Consider the following 15,095-nt stretch of genomic DNA (forward strand, 5'->3'; position numbering starts at 1 on the left):
TAAGAAACATTTTAAACATAAAAGAGTGTAATAAAAGAGTAAACAGTGACATGTAACAAGAAAGCGTTGCAATGTTGACACTAATAAGACAAAGCTGCCATGCGGACTGTTATTGACCTGCTGAAGGCTCCAATTACTTCACTGGAACTATTTCACTTTCAAAGATTTTGGGGGATAATATTGCATATTTTGTGCAATTTTGTGCAAGGGCATCAAACAAACCAAAAAGTATAAACAAAACGATTAAAATCTTATAATCAAGAAATCTACAGACTTAAGCGTTAAAAGTAAAAAAATATAAATATACATTTGGCTTATTGTCAACACTTATTCTTTTTTTATTGTTATGAATTGTTGACCTATTTAGGGTTCCAATTACTTTACGTCAAATATTCCACTTTGAAATGTTTTGGGGGAAAATGTTGCATAGTTTGTGTGTTTGCCATATAAATAAGAGTTTTGACATAAAGGCCATAAACATAAAAAATGTAATTAAAAAAATGTTATATCTGATCCGCCTCCGCTTGGGATGGTTTCCTGCTGGCTCCACTGTGGATGGGACTCTCGCAACTATATTGATTCTCACGGTTACGTTAGATCCACTATGGATTGGACTTTCACAATATCAAGTTAGATCCGCTTGACATCCATTGCTTTCGGTCCCCTAGAGGGGGGGGGGGGGGGGATTGCCCACATATGTGGTCCTCTCAAGGTTTCTCATAGTCATCATGGTCGACGTCCCACTGGGGTGAGTTTTTCCTTGCCCTTATGTGGGCCCTTCCAAGGATGTCGTTGTGGTTTTTGCAGCCCTTTGAGGCACTTGTGATTTAGGGCTATATAGATAAACATTGATTGATTGATTAATTATAACGACAGACAGACCTGAAGTTGATCTCGAGATTCAAGAGTTAAATGAAAAAAAATTATAATTTATGACTTATTTCTAACATTTTTATGACTGAGACCCTTCCAGAGACCGGGGATCAAACTTGAGGAAAGCTATAAAGGTAAAAAAACAACTATTGTATTGCTTTTAATATAGAAAGATATCAAAATGGCCCATGCATACTTTGATTTTTCAGTCTGCGGCCCTCTGTAGAAAAAGTTTGGACACCCCTGACCTATGCATTATTGTGTATTATTTTGTTGGACTAATTAATAAAAAAAATTAAATAAATAAATAAAAAATCCAGTCCATTTACCAATTTATTTTTTTATTTTATTTACATTTTTTTTTTTTTTATTTGTTATTTGATTATTATTTATATTTACTTTTACATTCCATTTATGTATTCTTCTTTTCTCCGTTATCAACCTGACGCAGAAATCCCGAGGGCTGGGCGCTATAAGCCAGCCTGGTGGCACGCCGCGCGGCAAAGGGCCAAAGCAGCCTCCTAGCGTGCACACACCACTCCGTTCATTTGCTTCACCGGCGTTGAAACCCTCTTAATGTGCGCTAAGCCGGGCCCGGCTGAATTGTTGCAACAAATAGCGGACCACGGTCACCGTGTACCGGCCTCCGCGGGTATTAAGTCCCACAAACTCTTTGTGGTCCAGCGTGCTCCTTCACCTGGTGATCACCCCCCGCCTGGTGGGGGTGTGTCACTCTCCCGCTACAGAGTCTGGCAGTTTGATGGAGGGACCAACTGGGGAGCTGGATTACAGTCCCAGCGGTCCGTTGAACACACAGAACTTATCCTGACCACATTCTGCATGTTTGTTTGTATTCTATGGCCGATTGGTGGAATGGAGCGGAGACGTTGACGTCCACAGGACTTACCCGAGCACTTTGTCCTGCGATAAGCTGGTCGTCTTCGGTCTGAACGCTGGTCCGACTGCGCGTGTCATAGTCCTCCTGTTCAAAGTCGGAGTCGTCTTCGAGCTCCTCCGGCGTCTGGGACAAAGACGTGCAGATTGTCAAACGTATGTCAACACCACAACTAATGTACATCTATATACACAAACCCTGTTCCATATGAGTTGGGAAATTGTGTTAGATGTAAATATAAACGGAAAACAATGATTTGCAAATCCTTTTCAACCCATATTCAGTTGAATATGCTACAAAGACAACATATTTGATGTTCAAACTGATAAAACATTGTTTTTTTTTTGCAAATAATCATTAACTTAGAATTTCATGGCTGCAACACGCGCCAAAGTAGTTGGGAAAGGGCATGTTCACTACTGTGTTACATCACCTTTTCTTTTAACAACACTCAATAAACGTTTGGTAACTGAGGAAACTAATTGTTGAAGCTTTGAAAGTGGAATTCTTTCCCATTCTTGTTTTATGTAGAGCTTCAGTCGTTCAACAGTCCGGGGTCTCCGCTGTCGTATTTTACGCTTCATAATGCGCCATACATTTTCCATGGGAGACAGGTCTAGACTGCAGGAGGGCCAGGAAAGTACCCGCACTCTTTTTTTTTGCGAAGCCTTGCTGTTGTAACATGTACTGAATGTGGCTTGGCATTGTCTTGCTAAAATAAGCAGGGGCGCCCATGAAAAAGACGCCGCTTAGATGGCAGCATATGTTGTTCCAAAACCTGTATGTACCTTTCAGCATTAATGGTGCCTTCACAGATGTGTAAGTTACCCATGCCTTGGGCACTAATGCACCCCCATACCATCCTAGATGCTGGCTTTTGAACTTTGCGTTGATAACAGTCTGGATGGTTCGCTTCCCCTTTGGTCCGGATGACACGATGTCGAATATTTCTGAAAACAATTTGAAATGTGGACTCGTCAAACCACAGAACACTTTTCCACTTTGCATCAGTCCATCTTAGATGATCTCGGGCCCAGAGAAGCCGGCAACGTTTCTGGATGCTGTTGATAAATGGCTTTCGCTTTGCATAGTAGACCTTTAACTTGCACTTATAGATGTAGCGACCAACTGTATTTAGTGACAATGGTTTTCTGAAGTGTTCCTGAGCCCATGTGGTGATATCCTTTAGAGATCGATGTCGGTTTTTGATACAGTGCCGTCTGAGGGATAGAAGGTCACGGTCATTCAATGTTGGTTTCCGGCCATGCCGCTTACGTGGAGTGATTTCTCCTTATTCTTTGAACCTTTTGATGATATTATGGAGCGTAGATGTGGAAATCCCTCAATTTCTTGCAATTGCACTTTGAAAAAAACGTTGTTCTTAAACTGTTTGACTATTTGCTCACACAGTTGTGGACAAAGGGGTGTACCTCGCCCCATCCTTTCTTGTGAAAGACTGAGCATTTTTTGGGAAGCTGTTTTTATACCCAATCATGGCACCCACCTGTTCCCAATTAGCCTGCACACCTGTGGGATGTTCCAAATGAGTGTTTGATGAGCAGTCCTCAACCTTATCAGTATTTTTTGCCACCTTTCCCAACTTCTTTGTCACGTGTTGCTGGCATCAAATTCTAAAGTTAATGATTATTTGCAGAAAAAAAAAATGTTTATGAGTTTGAACATCAAATATGTTGTCTTTGTAGCATATTCAACTGAATATGGGTTGAAAAGGATTTGCAAATCATTGTATGCTGTTTGTATTTACATCTAACACAATTTCCCAACTCATATGGAAACGGTGTTTGTACAAATATAACATTTCATCCACCCGTTCAATCTCCAGTGCCCAATTAAGTCAGCATAGCAGTGCGGTCGTTAGCTACTATGCATTTTAAGAGGGGTTTTTTTTTGTGACATTTTAAGCCATTTTTGCAGATTTGCGGGGTTCCAACAAAGCCACAAACAAGCCATGTGTGGTTTGAAACCTTCACACTGGTCATGTTTTACCTTTCATTTCTGATCATTGTAGCAACCTGAGTGTTGTGGTTGAAGACTTCAAACTGTGACTGCACCACAGGACTAGTGTGTGTGTGTGTGTGTGTGCGTGTGCGTGTGTGTGTGTGTGTCGGCAGGGTGGCTGGAAATGTGTACCAACTGTGTCCTTGTTGTTTTGGCTTTATTGATGAAAAAAAACGTTTATCAATCACCTCTTTGTGATGTGTGTTTGACATGTGGTACTGTGTTAGATCCACTATGGACTGGACTCTCACTATTATGTTAGATCCACTATGGACTGGACTCTCACTATTATGTTAGATCCACTATGGACTGGACTCTCACTATTATGCCAGATTCACTATGGACTGGACTCCTCCCTTTTACACTTTTACCCTAGAACAATCCGGATGTTTTTTTCCTCTTTAGCGGACATGACGTCCACAGTTTCGAAAAACAATTTGAAATGTGGACTTATCAGACCATTGAGCACTTTTCCACTTTGCATCAGTCCATCTCAGACGAGCTCGGGCCCAGCGAAGCCGGCGGCGTTTCTGGGTGTTGTTAATAAATGGCTTTGGCCTTGCGTAGTAGAGTTTTAACTTGCACTTACAGATGTAGCGACCAACTGTAGTTACTGACGGTGTTTTTTTGAAGTGTTCCTGAGCCCATGTGGTGATATCCTTTGCACAATATCACTTTTTGATGCAGTACCGCCTGAGGGATGGAAGGTATGTAATATCATGGCTTACGTGCAGTGATTTCTCCAGATTCTCTGAACCTTTTGATGATATTACGGAAAGTAGATGGTGAAATGCCTAAATTCCTGCAATAGCTCGTTGAGAAATGTTGTTCTAAAACTGTTCGACAATTTGCTTACAAAGTGGTGAGCCTCACCCCATCCTTGTTTGTGAATGAGTGAGCATTTCACGGAAGCTGCTTTTATAGCCAACCATGGCACCCACCTGTTCCCAATTAGCCTGTTCACCTGTGGCATGTTCCAAATAAGTGTTTGACGAGCATTCCTCAACTTTCCCAGTCTTTTTTGCCACTTGTGCCAGCTTTTTTGACAAATTCCAAATGAACTAATCTTACTTAGAATGTAAATATCTTGTCTTTGCAGTCTTTTCAATTAAAAATAAGTTAAAATTATTTTTTTGTATTCTCTTTTTATTGACCTTTTACACAAGGTGATAACTTCACTGCTTTTGGAGTTTGGATGAAATAATGTTTTTGTTGATATTTTGGGGTGTCTGGAACTGATTGATTGGTCTTGACCGCCGCACAAGTCAATTGTTTTTAAACTCAACTCAAGTCCTCACTTGATGATTAATGCTATGTCTACACCAGGGGTCACCAAGGCGGTGCCCGCGGGCACCAGGTCGCCCGTAAGGACCAGATGAGTCGCCCGCTGGCCTGTTCTAAAAATAGCTCAAATAGCAGCACTTACCAGTGAGCTGCCTCTATTTTTTTTAAATGTTATTTATTTACTAGCAAGCTGGTCTCGCTTTGCTCGACATTTTTAATTCTAACAGAGACAAAACTCAAATAGAATTTGAAAATCTAAGAAAATATTGAGATAGGCGCCAGCGCCCCCCGCGACCCCGAAAGGGAATAAGCGGTAGCAAATGGATGGAAGAAAATATTTTAAAGACTTGGTCTTCACTTTTTTAAATAAATTAATTTATTTTTTTACTTTGCTTCTTATTACTTTCCGAAAGACAATTTTTGAGAAAAAATACAACCTTAAAAATGATTTTAGGATTTTTAAACACATAAACCTTTTTACCTTTTAAATCCCTTCCTCTTATTTTCTGACAATTTTAGCTTCTGTTTTTTTGATGAAAAATATTTTTGAAATATGATTAAAATAAAATAAAAATATTCTGGCAAATCTAGAAAATCTGTGGAATCAAATTTAAATTTTATTTCAAAGTCTTTTGAATTTATTTTAAATTTTTTGTTCTGGAAAATCTAGAAGAAATAATGATGTGTCTTTGGTAGAAATATAGCTTGGTCCAATTAGTTATATATTTTAACAAAGTGTAGATTGGATTTTAACCTATTTAAAACATGTCGTTAAAATTCTAAAATTAATCTTAATCAGGAAAAAATACTAATGATGTTGCATAAATTCATTATAAAACATTTTTTTCAAAAAGATTCGAATTAGCTAGTTTTTCTGACTTTTTTTTTTTACTTTTAAAGAGTCGAAATTGAAGATAAACTATGTTTCAAAACTTAATTTTCATTTTTTTCTCGTGTTCTCTCCTCTTTTAAACTGTTCAATTAAGTGTATTTTTCATCATTTATTCCCTACAAAAAACCTTCCGTAAAAGGAAGAAAAATTGGAATGTCTGACGGAAATACCCATTTTTTAAATTTATTTATTAAAGGTAAATTGAGCAAATTGGCTTTTTCTGGCAATTTATTTAAGTGTGTATCAAACTGGTAGCCCTTCGCATTAATCAGTACCCAAGAAGTAGCTCTTGGTTTTAAAAATGTTGGTGACCCCTGGTCTAGAAGGAAAAATAATAATAATAAAGCAAAAAATCATCACCCCCCCCTCATTAATTTAAATGGGCCACCATGTGTAATGTGATGTAAGATAACACAATCACACATCATCGCCTCGCCGGTCCCCTGCCGGCAGGTTATGTGAGGTAATCCCACCGCTCACCTTGGCGCTCCGGCACATTTATTGTTAAAGATTTTTACATTTGCTGGAAAAAAAAAGCATCATAATGTAAGAAACCTGCACGTACGCTCTAAAGGTTTTGTCTCTGCATCCGGCCTTAATGCATATTTAATGGAGTGATTAATCCGAGCGCTTGAAGAGACAAATAGCTCACACTAAAGCAAAAGTAATGGCCAGGGATAACGGCGTTCATATCCTTGTGTTTCCCTGCTGCACAACTATTCTATCATCCCGTGTGGCGGACATCACTTTTAACCCTTAGGTGGTCTGTGGGACCCCTTTTGCATTTTTTATTAAAAGAAAAGTGACACAATTAATTAACTTTTTTAAACTGAGACTCACTGACTTTGGCTCATTTTCTGGGAGGAACATACATCAGAATAGATATTTAGTGTATTTTTCGGATTATAAATCGCACCGGAGTATACGTCGCACCGGCTGAAAATGCATAATAAAAAAGAAAAAAAAACACATATATAAGTCGCATTTTTGGGGGAAATGTATTTGATAAAATCCAACACCAAGAATAGACATTTGAAAGGCAATTTAAAATTAAAGCTGCAAGCAGCGATGGACGGGACCGAGTATATATGGAAGTGGCTGAGGAGAGGGAAGTCTGGGCTTCCCAGATATAAGTTAGAACTACACACTACTGTGTATTATGTTGTAGTTTTTACCTTCCATAACATGTCTACTGACAGATATAAGTTAGAACAACACACTACTTTGTATTATGTTGTAGTTTTTACCTTCCATAACGTGTCTACTGACAGATATAAGTTAGAACAACACACTACTTTGTATTATTCTGTAGTTTTTACCTTCCATAACGTGTCTACTGACAGATAGAAGTTTAGAACAACACACTACTTTGTATTATTCTGTAGTTTTTACCTTCCATAACGTGTCTACTGACAGATAGAAGTTAGAACAACACACTACTTTGTATTATGTTGTAGTTTTTACCTTCCATAACGTGTCTACTGACAGATATAAGTTAGAACAACACACTACTTTGTATTATTCTGTAGTTTTTACCTTCCATAACGTGTCTACTGACAGATATAAGTTAGAACAACACACTACTTTGTATTATTCTGTAGTTTTTACCTTCCATAACGTGTCTACTCACAGATAGAAGTTAGAACAACACACTAATTTGTATTATTTTGTAGTTTTTACCTTCCATAACGTGTCTACTGACAGAAGTTAGAACAACACACTACTTTGTATTATGTTGTAGTTTTTACCTTCCATAACGTGTCTACTGACAGATAGAAGTTAGAACAACACACTACTTTGTATTATTCTGTAGTTTTGACCTTCCATAACGTGTCTACTGACAGATATAAGTTAGAACAACACACTACTTTGTATTATTCTGTAATTTTTACCTTCCATAACGTGTCAACTGACAGATAGAAGTTAGAACAACACACTACTTTGTATTATTTTGTAGTTTTTACCTTCCATAACGTGTCCACTGACAGATAGAAGTTAGAACAACACACTACTTTGTATTATGTTGTAGTTTTTACCTTCCATAACGTGTCTACTGACAGATAGAAGTTAGAACAACACACTACTTCGTATTATGTTGTAGTTTTTACCTTCTATAACGTGTCTACTGACAGATATAAGTTAGAACAACACACTACTTTGTATTATGTTGTAGTTTTTACCTTCCATAACGTGTCTACTGACAGATATAAGTTAGAACAACACACTACTTTGTATTATGTTGTAGTTTTTACCTTCCATAACGTGTCTACTGACAGATATAAGTTAGAACAACACACTACTTTGTATTATGTTGTAGTTTTTACCTTCCATAACGTGTCTACTGACAGATAGAAGTTAGGACAACACACTACTTCGTATTATGTTGTAGTTTTTACCTTCTATAACGTGTCTACTGACAGATATAAGTTAGAACAACACACTACTTTGTATTATGTTGTAGTTTTTACCTTCCATAACGTGTCTACTGACAGATATAAGTTAGAACAACACACTACTTTGTATTATTCTGTAGTTTTTACCTTCCATAACGTGTCTACTGACAGATAGAAGTTAGAACAACACACTACTTCGTATTATGTTGTAGTTTTTACCTTCTATAACGTGTCTACTGACAGATATAAGTTAGAACAACACACTACTTTGTATTATGTTGTAGTTTTTACCTTCCATAACGTGTCTACTGACAGATAGAAGTTAGAACAACACACTACTTTGTATTATTCTGTAGTTTTTACCTTCCATAACGTGCCTACTGACAGACAGAAGTTAGAACAACACACTACTTTGTATTATGTTGTAGTTTTTACCTTCCATAACGTGTCTACTGACAGATATAAGTTAGAACAACACACTACTTTGTATTATGTTGTAGTTTTTACCTTCCATAACGTGTCTACTGACAGATATAAGTTTAGAACAACACACTACTTTGTATTATTCTGTAGTTTTTACCTTCCATAACGTGTCCACTGACAGATATAAGTTAGAAAAACCCGATGCTAACCGCCCATTGAAAATACATGGGTAAGGCTAGTAGCTACTATTAGCAAACAGATAGACTTACCAACTCGGCGTAATATCTTAACATGGACACACTCTCTCTTCGCAACTCGGCCCTGATGGTCGACACCTATAAGTTTACAATTAGTAGTAAAATGTTGGACGGTTGTTTTTACGATGTGCAGGCAAACGACAATTTTAAAACATACCGGCTTAGCTACGGCATCTGGCAGCCATCTTGTTATAGACCATCACAGCCCCTCCCTCACGAATGTTGGTGCATGCGCACCAGCAGCAGACAGTACGGAAAAAAATGAAGAAAAAAACGAGAAAAAAAACGTCTCCCTCACTGTTTCTGTGCACGGCGGCCATTTTTGAAATGGCTTTCAGCACAGCGGTTCTTGAAGGCTGATAAAATCAAAACCATAGCAGTAATAAAAACTCTTTCATCAACTTTTAATCCGAAGGGTTCAATCTCTCTCCTGTGGTAGTTTGAAGCCGACACGACAAACAGGTTAAGAGGAGATAATGTTTGATAAAAGGTGACCGTTTTTTACCAAACTTTTGTTTTGATGGGGGAATTGCAAACTTCCTGTTGATTTTTGCTGGGGATTGTCAAATATGACATGTAGGTTTAAGTGAGACCTACATAGAGTTTTTTGTTGCATGTCTCTACGACATTCCTACTGGAAGTTACAAGCAGCTTTGTTTGTGTTTTCTTCCTAGGAGCAGTTTTGTCTGAGTTTTATTCCTAGAGGGCGCTAGAGCGCAATTTTTAGTTTAGGTTTTTTAATTAGATCGCAATTTTCGCCAGTCCTGATGTGTGTGTCCAGTTTGGTGAGTTTTGAAGCATGTTAAGGGGGTCAAATTACAGCTCAAAGAGGCAAAGGAGAGTGTTTTACAAGACTTTTGTTTTGAAGGGGGAATTGCAAACTTCCTGTTGATTTTTGCTGAAGGATGTTAGTGTATGAAATCTAGGTCTAAGTGAGACCTACATAGAAGTTTTCGTTTCATGTCGCTACGACATTCGTACTGGAAGTTACAGGCAGTTTGCATGGCAGCTTCTGCCATCAGTGTGTGAATGTGTGTGTGAATGTGGAAATGGTGTCATAGCGCCTTGAGTACCTTGAAGGTAGAAAAGCGCTATACAAGTGCAACCCGTTTACCATTTAACCCGTTGTGTGGTGTTGGGGTCCGTGGGACCCGTTTTCATTTTTTATTAAAATAAAAATAATACAATTAATTACTTTTTCAAACTGAGACTCATTTTCTGTGAAGAACATATATCAGAATACATATTTAATGACTAGACACCATACACCCCCCCCCCCCCCCTACACATTTCTATTACATAGAAGGTGTCCGGGTCCACTGGACACCTTGTATAGAAATTGATGTTCTGTGTACCACACACACACACACACACACAGCAGGCCTAGACAGGAGGAGGACACAGTGCAGGTACACAGAGCATCAGAGGCAGCATCAAATGTGCGAGAAAATGAGAGCAGACAGGTGTTTTTGCACCTGAGGTTCCCACACAAGGTTGCAACATTGTTTCTCAACACTGTCTGCTCTCATTTTCTCACACATTTTCCCCTCTGATAATCTGTGTACTTACACTCTGTCCTCCTCCTGTCTAGGCCTGCTGTGTGTCCGTGTGTGGTACACAGAACAACAGACGGTCAAAATGTGCGAGAAAATGAGAGCTGACAGTGTTGACTAACAACGTTGCAACCTTGTGTGGGAACCGCAGGTGCACAAACAAAAGAAGAATCCCTGTGGGATAGAGAAACTGGGAAATACATTTTTTCTGTGACGTTCATATTGTTGTTACTCAGCCAGCGTTTGTGGGTCTGATGGACCCCTTGCATTTTGTGGCTTTTAATGCCTCACAATCAAACACTTTTATGTTCAAATACTGAACAGATATTTATTGGGATAAGATAAACCTCAGGTCTTCACCTGTTGTAACATTGTTTGGCAACACTGTCTGCTCTCATTTTCTCGCAAATTTGATATGATATTTATTGGAATAAGGTTTTAATGCCTCACAATCAAACACTTTTATGTTCAAATACTGAACAGATATTTATTGGGATAAGATAAACCTCAGGTCTTCACCTGTTGTAACATTGTTTGGCAACACTGTCTGCTCTCATTTTCTCGCACATTTGATATGATATTTATTGGAATAAGGTTTTAATGCCTCACAATCAAACACTTTTATGTTCAAATACTGAACAGATATTTATTGGGATAAGATAAACCTCAGGTCTTCACCTGTTGTAACATTGTTTGGCAACATTGTCTGCTCTCATTTTCTCGCACATTTGATATGATATTTATTGGAATAAGGTAAACATCTGTTCAGTATTTGAACATAAAAGTGTTTGATTGTGAGGCATTAAAAGCCACAAAATGCAATGGGTCCATCAGACCCACAAACGCTGGCTGAATAACAACAATATGAACATTAAACAAAGGCTAAGGACAGAGTTTCATCATATTTTATTTTTTTATTATAAATCAACATTACAAGTACTGTGGCCAATAGGTTTCTGAATCAAAAAAAGAAAAAAAGAGTTTTTTCTGGGTTTAAAAGGGAGGACAACAACCAAAGCCTGTCAGAGTGCACAGGAACTATTACTGTTGCCAGGAACATTGAGCACCTCCATGCTGCAGCCAGGCGGCAAAGAAAGTCGGTTCCTTATAGGAGGGATTTTCAACATGGATGGGATTATGAATCCATCTGCTCCGCGGAAGTTCAAAGCTGCCTGTTTTACATTATTTACCAGCATCAAATTATTTTCCATAATTAGATTTTTCTTTTTTTTTTTTTCATGAGCCGCACCGGGAAAGCTTCCAGCCTGCATAAAGTTGAATAAATGAATTACACGCTGACGAGAGAAGGGCCAGCTCGGCTGGGAGAATGCAGATAGTCTGATTTCAGAGTGTGTGTGCTATAATAGTCGGGCGTTTTGTTATTCAGCCTTCTTGTTTGCGGCTAAAAGGACCTGCGGGCACAAATAAAGCTGACATTCTCCCAAACGATGTCATGTTTGTTAGGGGCATCAATAGTATTCATCGTGACAGGCGTGAGACAATAAATGCCTTTTAAATACAAGTATCTGTCATGTCGTTATGTTACGGCCTCATTTCGAAAGGGAATACGTCCATTTTTCCCCTCAAAATTCTACACACAATTCCATATATATACGATCATTTTTGCAAATGTATAAACAAAAATACAAATAAAACATGAGTGTTTGTATTAGGGTTGTCTCGATACTAATATTTTGGTACTGGTAACAATATGTAGTTTGACACTTTTTGATACTTGTTTTTAAAATGAAGGGGACCAGAACAACCAATCCTGATTGGCTTTATATTAACAAAAAAATCTTATGATTCATTAAGCATGCGTTGCTTATTGCAAATTTAAAAAATGTCATTAAATAAGACATATTATTTAATAACATATAATAAATATTAGAGAACTTGTCTTTTAGTAGTAATTAAACAAACAGTAACATTTTGTGTAATTTATAATTCTATTATTTTGTGTACATTATGGGGGACAAACTGTAATAAATTATTGTTAATCCACTTGTTCATTTATTGTTAGTATCTGTTTATTTTCAGTTTTAACATTTTCTATCTATGTGTATATATATATATACAAACGTATATATATATATAAAATATATATATATATATATAAATATATATATATATATATATATATGTATATTTGTATATATATATATATACATACATATATATATACATATGTATGTATGTATGTATATATATACTTATATAAAGGTATATACAGTATAGAAATGTATATAAATATATATATCTACACTTATATAAAGGTATATACAGTATAAGTATGTGTATGTATATATATATATATATATATATATATATATACACATATATATATATATATATATATATATATATATATATATATATATATATATATATACATATATATATATATATATATATATATACATACATAATATAGGTATATACAGTATAGGTATGTGTATATATATATATATATATATATCCGTATCTATAATATAATATATATATATATATATATATATATATATATATATATACACATTTACAGACATATACATACACACATATGTACATATATATATATATATATATATATATATATATATATACATATATATGTATATACTTATATAAAGGTATATACAGTGTAGGTATGTGTGTGTGTATATATATATATATATATATATATATATATATATATATATATATATATAAATATAGGTATATACAGTATAGGTGTGTGTATATATATATATATATACATTTACAGACATATACATATACACACATATGTGTATATTTATATACATATATATATATATATATATATATATATATATACACACTTTATATGTCTTTATATACATTTATATACCTACAGTATATACATATATACCTATACTGGCTCACCTGCACTGGCTTCCTGTGCACTTTAAGGTTTTACTACTTAGGTATAAAATACGTAAGATGTAGCTCCATCCTATCTTGCTGATTGTATTGTCCATATGTCCCAGCAAGAAATCTGTGTCCTAAGAACTCCGACTTAAAACTGATTCCCAGAGCCCCCCCAAAAAGTCAGCGGGCTATAGAGCACGTTCTCTCCGGGCTCCAGTACTCTGGAGTTAGAGATGCTACCTTAGTAGAAGCATGTTTAGTCCCATCTTAAAACAAATTTCTACACCCAAGCCTTTAAATAGACCCTGTTTTAGAGAAGTTGATCTGCCACTTCTCTTTTCTGCTCTGCACCCCTCTCCACGATCAGTTTCCATTGTCCCAAGTCAAGACCATGAGTGGGCTACTTCTCTGTGCATCAGTCGGTGACTCTCACGTTATTAAATGGCATCCATTGCACCGGTCACCCAGTGGGTCCAGTTTTTTCTCACCCAGATGTGGGTTCAGATCCCAGGGTGTCGTGGTTTGTAAAGCGCTTTCAGGCCTTAGTGGTTAAGGACTGCGTGAATACATTTTGATTGATTGATTGATTGTCAGAATTGGTACTGACTTCTCGGTCATGTTGGGGTTTTCCTGTGTGTTTGTGTTAATTTCCTGTCAACGCTCTTATTTTAGTTCCACTTCCTGCATGTCTCCCTGAGCCCTCACCTGTCCCTGACAGCCTGGCACACCTGGTTGAGGATGCTAATCAGGCTGCTATTCATGCCTGCCTCACCCTCTAGTCAGGGCTCGATAATTGGCTCCTGTTTTCCTGTTTCCTGTTTCCTAGTTTCCTGTCTCCTGTTTTCCTGTTTATTGTTTCCTGGTTCTTGTTTCCTGGTTCTTGTTTTCCTGTTTCCTCTTTCCTGGTCTCCTGATACCTGTTTTTCTGTGTACTGTTTTCATGTTTCCCGTTTCCTGTCTTCCATTTACCTGGTTCCTGTTTTCCTGAGTCCTGTTTTCCTTTTTACTGTTTTGTGTTGACTGTTTCGTGTTGATTGTTTCCTGGTTCCTGTTTTCCTGATTCCAGTTTTCCTGGTTCCTGTTTTCCATATTTCTGTTTCTTGTTTCCTGTTGCCATTCTTTTTCTGGTTCCTTTCTGTTCCTGTTTCCTGGTTTCTGTTTTCCTGTTTCTTGTTGCCTGATTCCTGTTTCCTGGTTACAGTTTTTCTGATTACTGTTTCGTGTTTCCTGTTTCCTGTTCTCCTGATTCCTGTTTCCTTTTTTCTATTTCCGTTTTTCCTGGTTCCTGTTTTCCTGATTTCTGTTTCCTGTTGCCGTTCTTTTTCTGGTTCCTGTTTCCTGTTTCTTGTTGCCTGTTTCCTGGTTCCTCTTTTTCTGATTCCTGTTCTCCCGATTCCTGTATCCTTTTTTTCTTTTTCCGGTTTTCCTGGTTCCTGTTGTCCTGATTTCTGTTTCCGTTGTTTTTCTGGTTCCTGTTTTTCTGGTCCCTGTTTTTCTGATTCCTGTTTCCTGGTTCCTGTTTCCTGTTTCCAGTTTTTTCTGATTACTCTTTTGTGTTGCCTGTTCCCCAAGTTCTTGTTCTCCTGATTCCTGTTTCCTTTTTTCTATTTCTGG

At 37.1% G+C, this 15,095-nt stretch overlaps 1 protein-coding gene across 2 annotated transcripts in view; it reads right to left on the reverse strand.

The window, feature by feature from the left end:
• ctnna2 (catenin (cadherin-associated protein), alpha 2) overlaps positions 1-15,095 on the reverse strand; it is an 820,127-nt gene that overhangs the window by 94,587 nt on the left and 710,445 nt on the right. For both annotated transcript variants that reach the window (XM_061880696.1, XM_061880697.1), the window contains exon 14: positions 1,781-1,894. In XM_061880696.1, coding sequence (XP_061736680.1) covers positions 1,781-1,894 — 114 coding nt within the window. The remainder of the gene's footprint in view (positions 1-1,780; positions 1,895-15,095) is intronic.

This window comes from Nerophis ophidion, linkage group LG20 (genome assembly GCF_033978795.1).
Source record: "Nerophis ophidion isolate RoL-2023_Sa linkage group LG20, RoL_Noph_v1.0, whole genome shotgun sequence".
Taxonomy (NCBI): domain Eukaryota; kingdom Metazoa; phylum Chordata; class Actinopteri; order Syngnathiformes; family Syngnathidae; genus Nerophis; species Nerophis ophidion.